Source organism: Phragmites australis, chromosome 2 (genome assembly GCF_958298935.1).
Source record: "Phragmites australis chromosome 2, lpPhrAust1.1, whole genome shotgun sequence".
Taxonomy (NCBI): Eukaryota; Viridiplantae; Streptophyta; class Magnoliopsida; order Poales; family Poaceae; genus Phragmites; species Phragmites australis.
The window spans coordinates 39,539,748-39,556,617 of record NC_084922.1 but is presented as its reverse complement, the minus strand read 5'-3'; the positions used below and the strand labels follow the sequence as shown (position 1 = coordinate 39,556,617).

Sequence of the window (16,870 nt, the reverse complement as noted above, 5' to 3'; positions counted from 1 at the left end):
CCCGGAATTGACTTCCCTTGGGTTCTCGGAGAACCCAGTGCTCGGAGGTCACTGTTCACGGCCCCGAGCACTCTCTCCTGGAACTAACTTCCCTTGGGTCCTCGGGGTACTCAGGTGCTCGAGGGCCACTGTTCGCAGCCCCGAGCACCCCCTTCCCGGCACTTAGCTTTTCTGGTCGTCGGGGGACTTGAGTGCCCGGGGGCCACTGTTCACAACCCCGAGCACTCTCTTCCCGGTATTTGGTCTTCTCGGGTTATCAGGGAACTCAGGTACTCGGGGATCACTGCTCATGGCCCCGAGCACCCTCTCCCGGGACTTAGTCTTCTCGTACCTCACGGAGGTGATTCCGCGGGGGGCGTCATGTGGCAAACTGCTGATCTGGTCTTGGAACTTGGGGACCCCTGGTTCCTGTGTCACCGATAAATTTCTTTGCCTCTAAATCATCAACTTGAAGAATTTTTGTTACCGGTGATCTTTTCTTTGATTTGAAGGTTTGTTTCCTTTAGTTACAATCTTTTTATAGCGATGACTCGTAGATTGAGTTTTATTGGAACTTAGGTTCATATATAACTATGAGAGCTATGTTTTCCTTTGTGTTATTGATTGTAACTTGTTTCTCTTGGATTTTACTTTCACTTAATTTTTAAAATGTGTTGGGTGAAACAAAAGGAGTATGCAATCGAAATAGATTTTTTTTTCTTCTAATGAGCCTATTCTGACACCATTCTCGGTTAAAAAAGAAAACGAAAGATTCGACATAAAGATTCTTGACGACGATATCGAAGGAGCGTCTAAGCAAGAACAGGTTTCTAGCGATTATCAGGGCGAACATGGCGTCTCTGAACATCTGGAGCATGCTGCAAGCCTGATTGTGCCAACCTTTTCATCTGAGATGCCCTGCTGTGTGATTCTGGCCGCATGGCTCATGCTTTTATACATGCGCACTGGCCAGATTCAGAACTCTGCCCTAACAATGAAGGGGGAGGGGGGAGGGGCTTCACTGAATAAAAGGCTGAATCCAAGCACAGGCGCGCCTGATCTTTAGCCTAAAAGGCCTGAGCAGTGAGCAGATACGATGTACAGCGTGCCTTTAGTTGAACACCGATGTGAGGATTTCTAGAAGAAAAGGAGAAACGGAAATAGAGAGCATATTGAGAAGTGGAGAAAAGAGAGACGACATTCTCCCATTTAAGAATGATGTTCAGGACTTCATGACGTGAAGGCACTGTACTCAATCAAGGTTTATAAAGCCACGGATATATTCCTCCCATCAGGGAAATAATTCGACATGAGTGGAGCAGGCACTCGGTATACCGCTTTTAACCCGATCAGACAAGCGCGCTTCTCCTGCGTGTTCTCGAGAAAAGTTTAAGCCTCATCCATAATACATAGCAGATAGCACAGCCCTAAAGGCAAAGATGTAAACTTAGGGGTCGTTTGGTAGAGCTCTGATTCTGTAGTGAGAGTGATTCTGTGGTGGAAGTAGGGTGAGAGTGATTCTGTGGTGGAAGTGATTTTGTTTGTAAAATCGTTTGGTATGCTAGTGGTGGAAGTGATTCCTGAGAGGATATTGTGTTGAAATCGAGGAGAATCAGTCGAGAATCAGGTGGAAGCTAGTTTTTTCAGCTCCCACCTCGCTATACAAAACAGGAAGCGATTCCCGAGCAGAATCACTCCCCGACCAACCCATTTGACAGCGCTGGGAGTGATTCCGGAGCAAAATCAGCTCCCAAAACTGTACCAAACGGGACCTTAACATGGAAGACCTCACCAACGATTCTAGGCCTGTGAGATTGGACGAAACAGTCAACGACTGCCTGCACAAACTTCTTCCCCGGTCCCTTCTTATCGGCGCCGACGTTGGGCTGTCCCTCTACTAGATAGGCCCCTGACGATGATACGGTTACATAGCAACAGGCAACAACTACAAATGTCTGATCTTCGTTTCAGAAAACGAATCACTGATCTTCGTTTCAGAAAACGAATCACTGATCTCTACTCCTCTCCTGCTTCAATGGCTGCTCCAACCGCACTGCACCTAGCTACATGCACGAGACCGGTATCACCGGTAGGGCCGACTGGAAAGCCGAAACTTACGCTGCCAATACCCAATTGCACACGGTACGTAGGCTGCCTGCACCCTGCAGCGGAGCCCCTCTCACTTTCTGGGCCGTGCAGGTCTACCATCATATCTCGTACGCGCGCGGGTAGCCACAGATACGCACATGCGAGCGCACGTACGTACCACAATCTCTCTCGTCTCTCGATCTCGAGTGGAATTGCAGCAGCCTTTTGGCCGGGGCAAGAGAAAGCCGACCATCCTGTCTAAATATGGATACCAGGAAGAGAAAAAGGTCTACGAGAGAGAGGAGCTTAATAATTCAAAGGAGAGTGTAGGATAAGAACGGTGAATAGAGAAGTTGAATAAACGTTTTATCAATTTTTTTAATCGGATGATTTTTTCTTTTATTTCATTCCATACATCTTAAAACTCAAGTGGAAGCAAAATTTGAAAAGAAACCAATAGTAATTAAGAACATAAATGAAAGCATAGCTCTCATAGTTGTATATGAACACTATGATCCATTGAAACCAATTTCATGAGTTATAGCTACAAAAGATTAACTTGAATGAACAAATACTTTGATTCAAAAGGATAGACACCGGAGAAATAAACTCTCTAAGTTGATAATTTAGAGGCAAGAGAATACGAAACCCAAATTTGTAATATTTTATGTTTATTTTATGCCCCTAGCGAGAAAGAGATTAACTTCACAATGATAAAAAATTGCAGCTCAAAAAGAAAAACGAAAATCACAACCGAAAAGAAAAAGCTTGTAAAAGAAGCAAGAGAACAAAAAAAAAGAGACTAGAAGGATATGAACACAACCTCATGTAAGAAAATTAACTTCATTAAGAATAAAAATTAGCCATATTTTAGACATATTATAAGATATTTTACTCTCATAAAAACTCTAACATATTATAAAGGCTAAGTCTATCATGTCTTCTCGACCAAATCTATCTTCTCATTCTTTCTCTCCTATAGCCCTACCTTTTTATTTATAGGCCTAGATTCCTTGACCTCTAAGTTTTCTAGTTTTTTCTTACAATACAATTATCTTGTAGTATACTCCTACCTACCACTGACGATATTTTAGTATATTTTCTCCTCCATCCATTAGACGATTGTGACGCTTTCATGACTTAGCTTCGTCTCGACACAAGCTTCACGATAATGCTACGTGCACTTCACCCTTCCACGGTTTTGAGGTCAAACCGCGAAACCGCCTCACGCGCTTTTCAAAACGTGACTCACTGCTTCTTGCTTTGACCCCAAGCAAGCATCGTGATGTCAACATGTGTACTCTGTCTTGCTATCTTGACGGTCGGTAAGTCTCTACCGCTCCCGATCCCTCGGACCACCTTGTCACTTGTACCATCACCCTCTTCATTTGACTTTATCAACATGTCATCTTCATTCTACCTTCCAAGCTTTGCTCGACTTCCATGTGCACAGTTAGGATCACCCTTGACTTCGCTTGGCCTCCTCGATCGTCTGACACCAAGCACCCCGTTTAGCCCTGATCATCCCGCTATCGATCACCAAGTTACATCCATCACCTGTATAACTATAGATAAATAAACATATATCTCTAATTCCATTATAGATTAGTCCATAATCAAAATCCTCAGTTAAGGCACATCTCAGAAAAATTGTGAACGCCAGATGGTCCAACATGCACACCTCCTAAGCGTCGAACCACCCGCCATATGCAACTTGTCAATTACTCATTACAAATAAATTTATCAATCACTCATTACCGTGCCAACTCTATTTTTTTTTCTGTAACTTTGATTAGCCATAAACATCATTGCAATACATATACATGCCCATACAATTTAAAAATCATCAAACCAAAACAACACACTTGTCAATCACTCATTACAAATAAATTAAGTCATATTTCAATACGTTTTTTCAAAAAAAAAAAAACCATCATCAACAATGTTGGTGTCTTGAGGAAAGAGGTACCCTGGCTAACGGGCCCCACCGAGGACTTAACGACTAGAGGTGTATATTTTCCAAAAACTGGTCGATCGTGCGATGATCAGGATATGGCTCTAGCGACCAGTATAATACCTACATGACCAATCTCACTACACCATCGCATAAACCCGCGACCAGCCCCACTGATCGTAGAGCCAGATTTGACACAACCTGTCCAAAACATATTTATTGACGTTCACTCAAGTATTTTTCTTCCCTAGGCGTTAGCTCCAGTGGACGAAGTTATGGACGGTGCAGAGGGGCATTGTCCTGTCTCGTAGCATTAAATGTTGCGGGGCGAAACATTGCAGACCGACACGGAGATGCACGATGGATGGGACGTCATCAGTAGCCCGACCAGGTACGTGGGCGGGGACGCCGCATAAGGGCATTGTCTTGTCCCGTAGCATTGAATGCTGCGGAGTGAGATTTTGCAGGCTAGCACGGCGGCACACGAAGATAGGATATACGGAGCCTTCAGAGCAAGTGATCACGTCTTGTCCTCCGTAATGATGATTTGAGTTGGATATTAGAATGAAAAGAGGTTTTCTGTTTGGATCTACATATATATTCACACATCCTCCCTACTATATAAAAGGATTATGACCCTATTTGTATGAGAGAGGGATCAAGTCTAGTAACCAACTAGAACATCATCTGTAATTAATTGAGATCCTTTATAACACACATGACGTAGGGCTATTATCCTCTGAGAGGTCCAAACCTATATAACTTCTCGTGTCCCTGAATTCACCATCTACACACATCCAATTCTTAAAACATTGTTCACACACACTGTCCAATATACTGAAATTACTGTCAGAGATCAATTATAGATAAACAAATCAAGTATTATTCCATGCCATCACTTTCCAAGAAAAGCAGCAAGCGATCAGGGAGTTGTGCCAAAACAAAACTCCTAAAATTAAAAAGGAGATGAGATGAGATGCTTGCAATGCCAGCGCTAGCTCTAGTAGGCCACGTTAGATTATCTTTAACTATTTTCTTTTCATTTTGTTTTCTTTCCGATTCCTTTCTTCGTTCTTATTCTCTTTATTTTCTCTCATCTTTAACAGTTTCCCTTCGAAGGGAATTGCAAAGGGAAAGGAGAGAGAATCTCGTCTTGAAAGGAATAATCATAGAAATCCCATTATGAAAGAAATCATAAAGTGAAACTATTGAAACGACTAAAAAAACGAAAAACCCTTCACAATAAAAATATCATCCCCCAAAGGAATTCTTTGAGCTAGTATTAGGGCTCTCCATAAAGAGTAGCAGCTCCATCGGTGACGAGTCAGTGATGAATGGACCTTGACTTGATGTAAAGCTGCGCGAACCCCTTTCTCGTTGCATGCCGCGCGGGGCCTACTGCCCAATGGCATTTGACTGTGACATGCGCGGGTGGAGTATTGTGGTGATGAAGGTGGGCCATGACCTATTTTTTAGGTGCAATTAATTTTTTATATTTTACAGTATTTAGATTTAATTTTTCATATTTTATTGATTTGTTTTCTTTTAATTCAGTTAAAACTCATTTAGCTTTATTGACTCCTCTGAATTTTAACCTTGACATCAGAGCACTAACTCGGCTGTAAAGTTTTGGTCGTTGCTCATGCATTTGACTTTTACCGGGGGACGATCGATCCGTCCGGCCCAGCGCCGAGCCGGATCCCCATGCATAATCAAGTGCACTCACTCGCCGCGTATCTTTGCAGCTGCAGCGTGCTGATGAAGGTGATGCTCTTTCTCGGAGGCTAAAAAGGTGGCTAAAATTCTACGGGTGGCTAGCGTGGGATAAGCTAGATGTTTCGTGCTTGAGATGACAAGCTGGAGTCGTCGCTGCTGCGCACTGTGGAGTGGAGCCTGACAGCAAGGTGAAGCACACAACGCAAGGAGAGGAAGAGCGAGTAACCCTCTACCAAAATAAAGCTCTCGCGCATCCATCGATGTCGTGAAGCACACATGCAAGCACATCCTCCGACTGACGAGTCCTAGGCCCAAACACAAATGGAGGCGCAGCAACAGAGCAGCTGCATGTTCACGGGTTCCAACAGATATCCACGCGCCTCTCGCACCTATGCCCGATCGAGTTTTGTCTTCCCTGCCGACCAGGACAAAATGCGGCTTGTGTCGCGCACGCCGCTTCCTTCCAGCGGTCGACACGCGAGAGTGCAGTACGAGGCCCGAGCATAGGCTTGCTCAGTGAACACGCCACGTGTTACGAGTAAGAGGCCGGTTTCTGTAAATTACTTGTTTTGTTTAGAAATAATAGACATATTTTTGAAAAATATTTATTTAAATTATAATATAAAAATCTTATAAATAGATTCACAATTTAAAATAATTTTACAATATATAAATTTTGTAATTATAAATAACATATTATATAAGAAAATCTTAATCAACTTCAAAGATTGAGTTAAGAAATACGTATACTATTTTCATTGGGGAGCATCTATAAACAGATCGAGAAAGGCACGCTCTGAGGCCAGGGCAAAGAACAACTGCTCCGAGCGAAACAGGTGTCAACTCACCGAGATTTTAAGCGGAACAGCCTGGTCGTGCAAAACCGAGCAGTGCAAGGGTCTCGTGCGCGAATTGTCAGGACGGTATCGGAATATCAAATGATCACACACACACGCAATCAAGTAGTATTTTGTTAGTGCGTGGATGATAGTGGTATCTTGTCTATGCTTCTCGCTAGGTAACGGGGCCCATGCCGTACGTACGTGTGCTATTGCCATGTTTTTTTAGGAAACGGTGTACACCAGTGTGTCAAATACTCGAGAGTGATTTCTAACGTGCAAGTTAAAATATGTCTTGTTTTATATATGATGAGTTATTGATAATGTTGAATTTGAGATAATTTTTATTACGACTAACTAAAATTTGAATTGGAGCAGACTATTTCAGAGTTCAGAAAAAATGTCTCACTGGAACATCCGATGTGTGGGTTTTGACTAAACCGGATAATCTGCTGTTACGGTGAAATAAGCACCAAAGCGTTTTCAGTAATGAAACATAAATTGAAGCAAACACCGGATGGTCTGGTGATAGATTTAGAGAGCACCGGAGTATTTTCTGTATAGAGTAGGTTTTTAGCGTCAAGTTTCAATATGTACGACAGATGGTACGGTACTGAGTTTATGAACACTGAAGAATGCGCTAAACCTTTTGTTACAGACAAATTGCAGAAGGGTGGTTCAGTGAATTTACACACGCTGGATTATCCGGTAATGGACATGAGATTACCGGAAGTTTTCACCGGAACTTTTCTTGCAGAGAGCAAAAATTTCTGGAATAAATAGTGTTACACTCATCAGATGATCTGGTGTTCAGGAGCAAAACACACTAGAACATCTAGTGTTCACGTTTTTTGCAGGATGTGCTCTAAGTTAAAGTTTTTTATTTTATGCTAACCGGGAGATGTTTTAGAGTATAGAGAATTATGTTTGCTTGTTTCATAGTGTGTAGGTGATGGATGCAACTTGGCGGTCGACGACGGATGATTGGGGCTAAGTGAGTGCTTGGTGTGGGACGATCAAGGAGGGCCAAGCGGAGTCAAGGACGATCCTAGCTATATACATGGAGGTCAAACAAAATATGAAATAGATGATGAAGATGTCATATTGACAAAGTCAAGCGAAGGGGATGCTGGTGCAAGTGACAAGACGGTCCGAGGAATCGGAAGTGGGAGAGACTTGTCGACGGTCAAGATTGCAAGACGGAGGATATTTGTCATCATCAGAGCGCTTGCTTTAGATTGAAGTAAGTGACGGCTAGTCACACTTTGAGAAACGTGCTAGGGTTTCGTGGTTTGACCTTAAAAGCATGAGAGGACTGGAGTCGAGGCAAAGCTAAGTTATGAAGACACCGAGGCCATCCGTTGAGTGGAGAAGGAAAATAGACCAAAATACCTTCGGTGGTAAGTAGAAGTGTACTAAAAGAGAGGGGCATTTTGAGAAAAAGCTAGGAAATTTAAGGATCAAATTTCCTAGGCCTATAAATAGAGGGGTAAGACTATGTGAGAAGATGAACCAGTCATTTGAGCCCATTGTGCCACCTATATGAGAGCATTGTGCTAGAGTTTTAGAGGGGAAGAGGGTGAATGCTTAGCCTATTTAATAAATGAGAGTTTTTAGAGAAAAATATTTGCTAGCATTGTGAGGTTTGCTAGCTTGGGCCTTCTACTTCAGCGTTCGCCTGGACGACGTCGATCAGTGTAGGTAGTGGCTGCTTGATTTTTTGGAGTATATACATGGATCCATCCCTGCTTCTCTGGATAATGATTTAGGAGGACATGCATCTCGGTTCAGATTATTCAGAACAGTGGTGACGATATATGGACAGAGGGGGTGCGGATACACCCACACAAAAAAATCGAAAATCAATGCTAACCCTAAGAATTTTACCCTTAACGTACCCTCATGGTCCAAACTCTTGCACCCACGCCAGTCTGCACAGGCTCACGTAGAGCGTAGAGCCGTGCGTTGGTAAGATCTTACACCCCCTCTATTTTACTCTAGCTTCGCCACCGATTGAGAACAATATCTTGTATACGATGCTATTTGTCCCCTAACTGAATATGAACATGTCCATTACAGGCCCCTAAACTAGAAACGTATTCAACACCTCTTTAATCATCACAACAGTGATGGCACGGACCGATATGCTGTCCATGCCCAAACCAACATATCATATATATATGGTACCATATGTTGGATTGATCTCAAACTAATCTAACGTATCCTAACTATCTACCGAGTCTAGAGGGGCTATGACTCCCTCATCTTGTATTTTGATTGGAAATGTAACTAACTATTGGTTGCGGTCTCATTTCGCCCTGAGCAATATAAAAGAGAAGTCGGCATCTCATGAGCTAAGGTTCCTATGAGGTTTAGCATTCCCCATACAACCTTAAACCCTAAGGCGATCATCAGCGCGCAGTAGTGAGGCGAAGGCTGCTGTCACCATCCATCACGCCAACGACTGTGACAACATCCCTGCCTATGTCAACACCGAGCTCTTCACCTCCGGCAACTGCGATTACACCTCCGCCTTCATCGTCGCGATCTACATTGCATTGCGCTTCACCAACCCGTACTGATCCTTGTTGCGCCTCAGCACCAACAGAACTGCAATGTCTTCATTTTCATCGGGTATGTGTTCACACTTACACCAAGATCAATCAGTATTCATATCTTTGGGAAATTTGGCTATATGTCCTACAGTTGATGAGTCTTTGATAAAATGTCCAAAATTAATGAACCTTTTATTATAGGGTTAATTAGATTGGTGCCATTATAATTTTCATGGTTTAGAAATATGCCATCAAACTTTACTAAATCGGTCTGATGCCATTATTGTTTTGCATACGTCCGCATCTTGCCATGTTGTACGCCTCCGGGCTCCTTGGGCCCACCTGCAGGCGGGCGTACTTCGGTATGTCCCAAAATGCCCTGCCGCCGGGCCCTAAAACGACCGCCTGGTCCACTTGAGCTGCTCCCGCACCACTCCCTCATCGTCACCAGTGACGTCGGCGACCAACACGGAGACGGCGACGGCGACCAACACGGCGACGGCGACCAACCGTGAGTAACCCTAGACCTTCCAGATCCCCCTGATTGGGACAGCCCCAAGCAAGGTTTGGAATAGCCCGATGAAGGCGGCGTCGGGGTCAAGCGCAACCGGCAGCGATGTGGAGGAGCTCCCCCTTGTTGATTGACCAGATTGTGGGAAACATGTGATTAAGCTACGAAGCAAGCAAGCGGCGACATATGGCAGAGTGTTCTACAAGTGTGAGGAGAATGTGAAGGTGAGCTGGATCAAATCGATGTTAGGTTTTCGGTGTTCTTGGCCACGGCTTTGTTTGATTTTGTTGATTTCGTTGATATTGGTAGGATGATCCATTGACTTGTGGATTCTACAAATGGGAGAACGAGTACAAGTCGTGGCTACGGCGTAAACGTTTGCTGGAAGATGTTGCCGTGCCCTGCTCTTCTGATGACAAGTTCCACAGTGGTCGCAATGGAGAAGTGAAGCAACAAATTTTGGAATTGAAGCATGAGATTGCCCATCTGACAAATGAAATCAGGGAGTTGAAGCAGCAAATTGTGTCGTTGAGGACAATGTTGTGCATAGGGAAGAAAGGAGTTGTTGTTGACAGTGTGTGTGTTGCTTTAGTTAGTTGTTTGCTAGGTATTGTAGTTGCAGTTCTGTGCAAGTAGTGAAAGACTGTGTAATTACTTTGTTAAGTGAATGAAATGTTGTTTGCTAGGCATTATGATTGCTCCATGTACAATATTGCTACATTGGGTTAAGTATAATCTAACACATCATTTTGTATGAAATGGGAGAGAACAGAACAAGCTTCACACATCATGCCCAGAACACTAAATTGCACAGTATCAGGTCCATAACAATGTTAACATAAGCATCAAGTCCAGAACTAGCATAACAACAACTACATATTACATGCATCATGTCCAGAACTACCTTAACACATCATGTCCAGAAGTAGCTTAACACCTCATGTCCAGAACTAGCAACTACATATTACATGTCCAGAACTAGCAACTACATATTACATGTCCAGAACTACATGCATCAGGTGTCCAGAACTACATGCATCAGGTCTTCAACCACTCCGAGAGCTTTTTGACAACACTAGCAGTTGGTGCACTTGGTTTAGCCTTCTTCTTTTTTGGTGTTTTCCTCTTCTTCTTGGGTGTCCTCTTCTGCTTCTTGGTCGTCTGGTTCTCACCCTCCCCAGTGGAAGCCTTTTTTTTTCCTGCTTACATAATCTCATTGTCAGGCATACTTCACAAATATGAAATAAAAAATAAAAATAGTACAGTTTGAGGTTACCTCTTCCTTAGTGTTGATTGACTTGGGCCTACATGCTCCCCATTGCTCTCCACACCAGATGCCTCAGGTAGCTTGCATGTCTTCTCAAAGTGTCCAAAGTGTCCACATCTCCTACACTTAACAATTCTTCTTCCTAGTTCAAGAACACATCTTATTCTCTGAACTCTAGGCCTCCCTGCACCTCTCTTCTGCTTTGGTGGAAACACTTTGTAACCAAGGTCCACAATAGGCCACTAGGACCTATCTGTCATTGGGGGTACCATGGCAGCATATGTTGCCTTGAACCTCTGCACAGAGTAGTAATCATGGACACATTATGTGAACAACTGGCAATAAACCTAGTTTTATCTGTCTTCAAACCACTAAACTCAAAACCTCTCTTAATAGCATAATGCCTAATTGCTTTTCTGAAGCTAATGATGTCAGGAAACAATGCACGCAATCTAATAATTGGGTTCTCAAGATCATGCAGCACGTGGAGTTCCTAAGGGTCAGCATCATTTATTTCTACCTCAGGAGGCTCTTGTTGTGCAGTGTCAGCACCAGCAGCAGGTAGATCAGGCTGCCCTGGTTGTGCAGTGTCAGCACCAGCAGCAGGTACATCAGGCTGCCCTGGTTGTGCAGTGTCAGCACCAGCAGCAGGTGCTGATGGATGACCATACATACCTTCATCATCTACACCAACATACTCCTCACCACTGTCAAAGACATCAGGCTCAGCTTCATCTGCTTCTTCACCAGCAGGTTCTTCACAACCTGCTACTTTAGATTCAAATGTTGCCTGGCCTTCTTGAGCAGGAGGTGGGAAACATTCACTGGGAATGGTACTTGGTTCTGGTGGCACAACACACAAAGGTTCTAGGACTAAAGCATCGTACTGATCACATGTGTCTTTGTCAAACACTGCTACCAGGAGCTTTAAGTGTTTCTCTCGTTTGTACATGTCAAGCACGTCTAATATTTGACTCTCATCAACTAATTGAATATCCTCACCCATCCTCTTGTCAAAGACCCACACCACTGGCTTTTGGTTCGTGCCCCATTTGACCTCGACACTTAAGCTTCTCATAAGGAAATCCAATGAAAAGTTGTCTGAATCCACTACCCAATCCCGTGTTAAACCTTTTGTATATGATTTCCTACCATTTGAGTCAACCGTGACAAAACCTTCAATCTTAACCTCTACTGTGTACCAAATCCTAGCGAGAAAAGGGTGGAAACCTAGTCAAATCGTGAGGTATTTCCTCCCGAGAACTGAATTAAACCACGAATCTGAGCTATTTCGTACCAATAACCAATGCATTGTGCAGGAATTAGGGGCATCTGGGAAGTCTAGGGTTACTCACGGTTTCTGCGATCCGGCCGCAGTGGGAAGTGCGTCGTCCATCCTAGGTGTGGGCGCAGTCGTCCTCAGCCGAGCTCCGCCCCCATCGCTGGTGACAATGTCGCCTTTCCCAGTCGCCTCCGCCGTCTTCGTGTTGGTCGCCGTCATCGCTGGTGATGATGAGTGAGTGAGGGAGTGGTGCGGGAGCAGCTCGAGTGGACCAGGCCCGGCGGCAGGGCATTTTGGGACATACCGAAGTACGCCCGCCTGCAGGTGGGCCCAAGGAGCCCGGAGGCGTACAACATGGCAAGATGCGGACGTATGCAAAACAATAATAGCATCAGACCGATTTAGTAAAGTTTGATGGCATATTTCTAAACCATGAAAATTATAATGGCACCAATCTAATTAACCCTTTATTATATATCGAAAGTTGATTGTATAGTTCGATTATATATCTATAGAATCTCTTTTACAAATGGAGGAACAAATAACCCTATAAATAGACAAGTTTACTCTTCACAAACAAAAATCTCATTCAGAAGCTTGAGCAGTTGCAATCAATCAGAATGAAGCCGCAAAAAGCCAAGTTGGATCAGGGAGGCCCCCGTGACAAAGTTGGATCAGGGAGGCCTTGACAAGTTGTCGTGGCAAGGTTACAAGATTACAATAAACAAAGAACAGCTAGATAACAAGGCAGAAAATCGTGTCCATCTTACATGCATTGAAGGATGTGCTGAATGTTTCTGTTCGATTGATGTTTTATATGCTACACCAAACACGAGCTCAGTAATTCAGAGCCTTTTCAGGCCAGCACCTGAAACTCACATGATGCCACTTCTTTCAGCAACTCTTCGTCTCAGGACTTTCAGAGTCTGATCATCACACTGATAGATAGTCTAGTCTGCAGAGATACAACTACCATATGTCTAGCCCATCATACATTCAAAAAATCGATGTATTAAAAAAAGGGGGAGAACTGAAACACAGAATAGCATAGCATAGATACTAAATAATAATAAAAGCTTTTGTGGCAGATTAGAGGGTTGCTAAGAAAACGGTCAGTTTGGAACAGTGAAGTTGGCCAGGATCAGGCAGAGGCAGAAAATGGTCATTTGATGTACATGATCTAATTGCAATACCTAAAATAAAATTTTATTATAAACTAATCCTTATATGACATATAATTAAAGGTTCATCGATTTTAGATATTTTATCAAAAGTTCATTAACTTTGGAAGAGACGGTGTAATAGTTAAAGGGATGCCCCACCCGGCAGACCCCCACACTGTCACATGTCAACCGTAGGTGAATACTCTCAAGACCATGGTCTCACCTTGCGACAAAGACAAAGCTCCTGCGACCAGTCCTCTAGTTGAGAATAAAATCCTGCGACCAACCCCTCCTGATCGCATCATATTTAATACCACCTACTCAAGTGTTTTCCTTCCTTAGCCACTCTCTTTCAACAAGTAAGTTCATGAGCAGATATGGTGACTGGCCATGTAGCATTTAATGCTACGAAATAGTCTTGTAGACGAGTGTGACGACGCTCAATGATGGGACGGGGCATGCAGGGCGACCAGAATAAGGTGTGCATGCCTATCCTTTGTCGTGATGAGATAGGAGTGGTTGGTTTCGTTAGGTGTAGGTCTGTCATGGGATTTGGCACGGTCCGTTTGTATGTGCATCTTTTCTTTGATTCTATAAAGGGGGAATGACCCGACTTGTAGGACAATAAAAACATATTATATAATAAATTCATCCAATTCTTAAGAAAATATAAATAACGTAGGGCTATTATCTTATGGAAGGTTTGAACTTAGATAAAATTCTCGTGTTCTTAAATTCATTAGATCTAACCTAAAAAATTAGATCAACGTGCCCATTAATATATATATCCCGGATTTATTATCCGGGATATTATCCCCTGACAGGGACATATAGTCAATTTCCCATGTCTTTAGTCTAGTTAATTGTGGAATTATTTTGAATTTAGACCTAACACCAAAGATACATATATTACTACTGCTACTCCTTGCTTTCATCTTTGCCTTTCAGTTTCAGATCCACAAGGCGTGCTCCAGGCTCGGAATTTACAGACGATCCTCCATTCGCCCACACCCCTAGCTCGTTCTCTAGCCCTAACAAAAGTACAAGATTGCGGAGGAGTGGCAATGATTTAGGCTGGCCAGGGGTTCCACACTTCCACTCAAGGAACCAAAACGATAAGATGAAAAGCAAGGTATAATGAACAGGAGCCGAATTGAATTCACAGTTCATTGAGCCCCACTTCTACTTGATATACATCCCACCTTTTCATCCACCCACGTCTGAAGCCAAGTTAGCCAACGAGAGAGCGAGTAGTGGAAACAGTAGAAAATAGAGGGGGAGCTAGCTGGAGCCGTTGCCACTGTGGGCTAGTAGTGCTACTGACTGAGTGCATTGATCAGCAGCGGTGGCAGCAGCTGTGAACTGATCTCACGAGAGAGAATGAGAACCAGTTCCCCCTATCAGTGGTACAAATACTCCGTGTCTGCAACCCAGAGCTAGCAGCCCAGCTAAGTATCGTAACTTCCTAATGTGCCGCTATATAAAAGCGAGCAGCTCGAACGTACCCGCACCAAAAGGACCTAGGGCCAGCTGAGAGTGAAAGGTCGATCGTGCGCGCGGCGCGCATCGCCCAGGCCCAGCTTCGTCCTCGATCGATCTCCTTGCTACCTTATGAGCTAGCCGCCTAGCTCGGCGCAGCGGCCGGCCGGGAGCGAGGGAGCGCGGCGGTGAGAAGGAGACAGCTAGATCGGTCAGGTCCGTCAGTCATGGATGCCATCCGGTGCTGCATCGCGTGCATCCTGCCGTGCGGGGCGCTGGACGTGGTGCGCATCGTGCACTCCAACGGCCGCGTCGACGAGATCAGCGGGCCGGTGCTCGCGGGGGAGATCATGAAGGCGTACCCCAAGCACGTCCTCCGGAAGCCGCCGTCCACGTGCCCCGCCGACGGCGGCGGGGGCATCGTCGTCCAGAAGCCCGTCATCCTGCCGCCCAATGCCGAGCTGCAGAAGGGCAAGATCTACTTCCTCATGCCGGTCATGGCCGCCTCGGCGCCCGCTGCCCATGCCGCCGCTGCGGCGAGGAGGAGGAGGAGGAAAGATCAAGCCGCGCCGCGGGACCACGCTGCCTGCAGCAACGCGGCCGCGGTGGCACGCAGCGGCGTGGAGGGCGAGAAGGAGCGGCGGCTGGCCAACGAGAGGTACCTGTCGGAGATCATGAAGGAGAATACCTCCACTGTGAGGGACCGGCGGCAGGGGCGCGTCGCCGTGTGGCGACCGCACCTGGAGAGCATAACCGAGGATGACTTGTAATCAAGCAAGGTGTCTTTTTTTTTCTTCACTTTTTCCCCTTTCATTTCTTTTGGTTTTTGTTACTACTGGAGTTTGTAGTTTCTTCCTTTTTCTCTTTTGTTAATCCCTCCTCCTTGCCCTTTGGCCTTTTATTTTTGCCCTCTTTTCCCCGGCCCATCTCCTTTAGAGCCCCATCATCATGATCCTCTCCCCTGCTCTGCTACTTTACAAGGTGAACGATGTCTTTGTGAAGAAAAGATACAATTTTTGCTATGCTCCTTTTCTTTGCCGTATGATTTAGGTAATGAATTGAATAGCATATATCAACGATACTTTGCACTATTCTGTGTCGATTCGTGTTACAGAAATTATCAAATATCTCACCTGCAGAGAGGTGCAAATCGCATCAACAGATGGATCTTCTTCTTTCCCTCTTTTCTGCTCCACATCCCAGGCTCAGACTTGGAGCTCCATCCCCCCCTCCTCCAGAAAGTGGAGCAGTAGTAGTGCTTCTCTGCTACCCCAGCTCCAACCTTGGTATTGGTGCATGCGGATTTGCAAATTCTCCGGAAAATTTTAGTACCCAAAGACTAAATTCCGACCGTGCATGCCTTTATCATGCAGCATGCACGCTCAGATGAGCCATTCGTTCAGCATCGAATGTCATTGGCTGCATGCATGGAGAAGAGAAATATGACAAAATTGTTGATGTCATTCACATGCAAATCTATTTCAAAACTTTAAAAAACTATAGTTTTCAAACCGAGCATCTAAATTAAAATCCGATCGCACCATTGTGTTTCGTACGATAAAAGCTTCAAAACTAGACCCCAGGTGAGTATATTTTGATGATATTTTTTTCTAACATCAACTTCATATAAAAAAGTGCTTCTGTGTGCATTATAATTTGCTTATGATTTTTGAAAACTTGATTATGACTATACAAAAACTTGTTTATTCGTCAAAATATTTTTCTCAAATCTGTACCCAGTTATGCTAATTTTGCTTTTCAAATTCACATAATATGCTTTTCTGGTTCACATGAATTGCTTATAATTTAGAACTAATATGTTTTTTATGAGTTTACACGGATTTGAGTTTTTCAAATTGAAACAATTTGCTTTCTGGATTTTTTGAACTGCTTGGGTGCGCCTCTCTTCTTTGCTGCTATACCATGCTAGTCTTTGTTAGGATTACTAAAAATAGAAAAGATGATTAGATGAAATGCTTTTTCACAGCATATGAAATGCTTTTTTTATAGTATATAAAATACTTTTTTCAATACATA

At 44.1% G+C, this 16,870-nt stretch overlaps 1 protein-coding gene across 1 annotated transcript; it reads left to right on the top strand.

The window, feature by feature from the left end:
• The first annotated feature begins 14,613 nt into the window (after window positions 1-14,613).
• Window positions 14,614-15,811, top strand: LOC133910100 (uncharacterized). Its single transcript, XM_062352617.1, has one exon. It carries the CDS (start codon window positions 15,061-15,063, stop codon window positions 15,601-15,603), a length of 543 nt encoding a protein of 180 aa, XP_062208601.1. The 5' UTR covers window positions 14,614-15,060; the 3' UTR covers window positions 15,604-15,811.
• Window positions 15,812-16,870: the final 1,059 nt, after the last annotated feature.

Bases quoted from the DNA above. Each gene is read 5' to 3' on its own strand.
- LOC133910100 (XM_062352617.1), top strand. From the start codon at position 15,061: ATGGATGCCATCCGGTGCTGCATCGCGTGCATCCTGCCGTGCGGGGCG.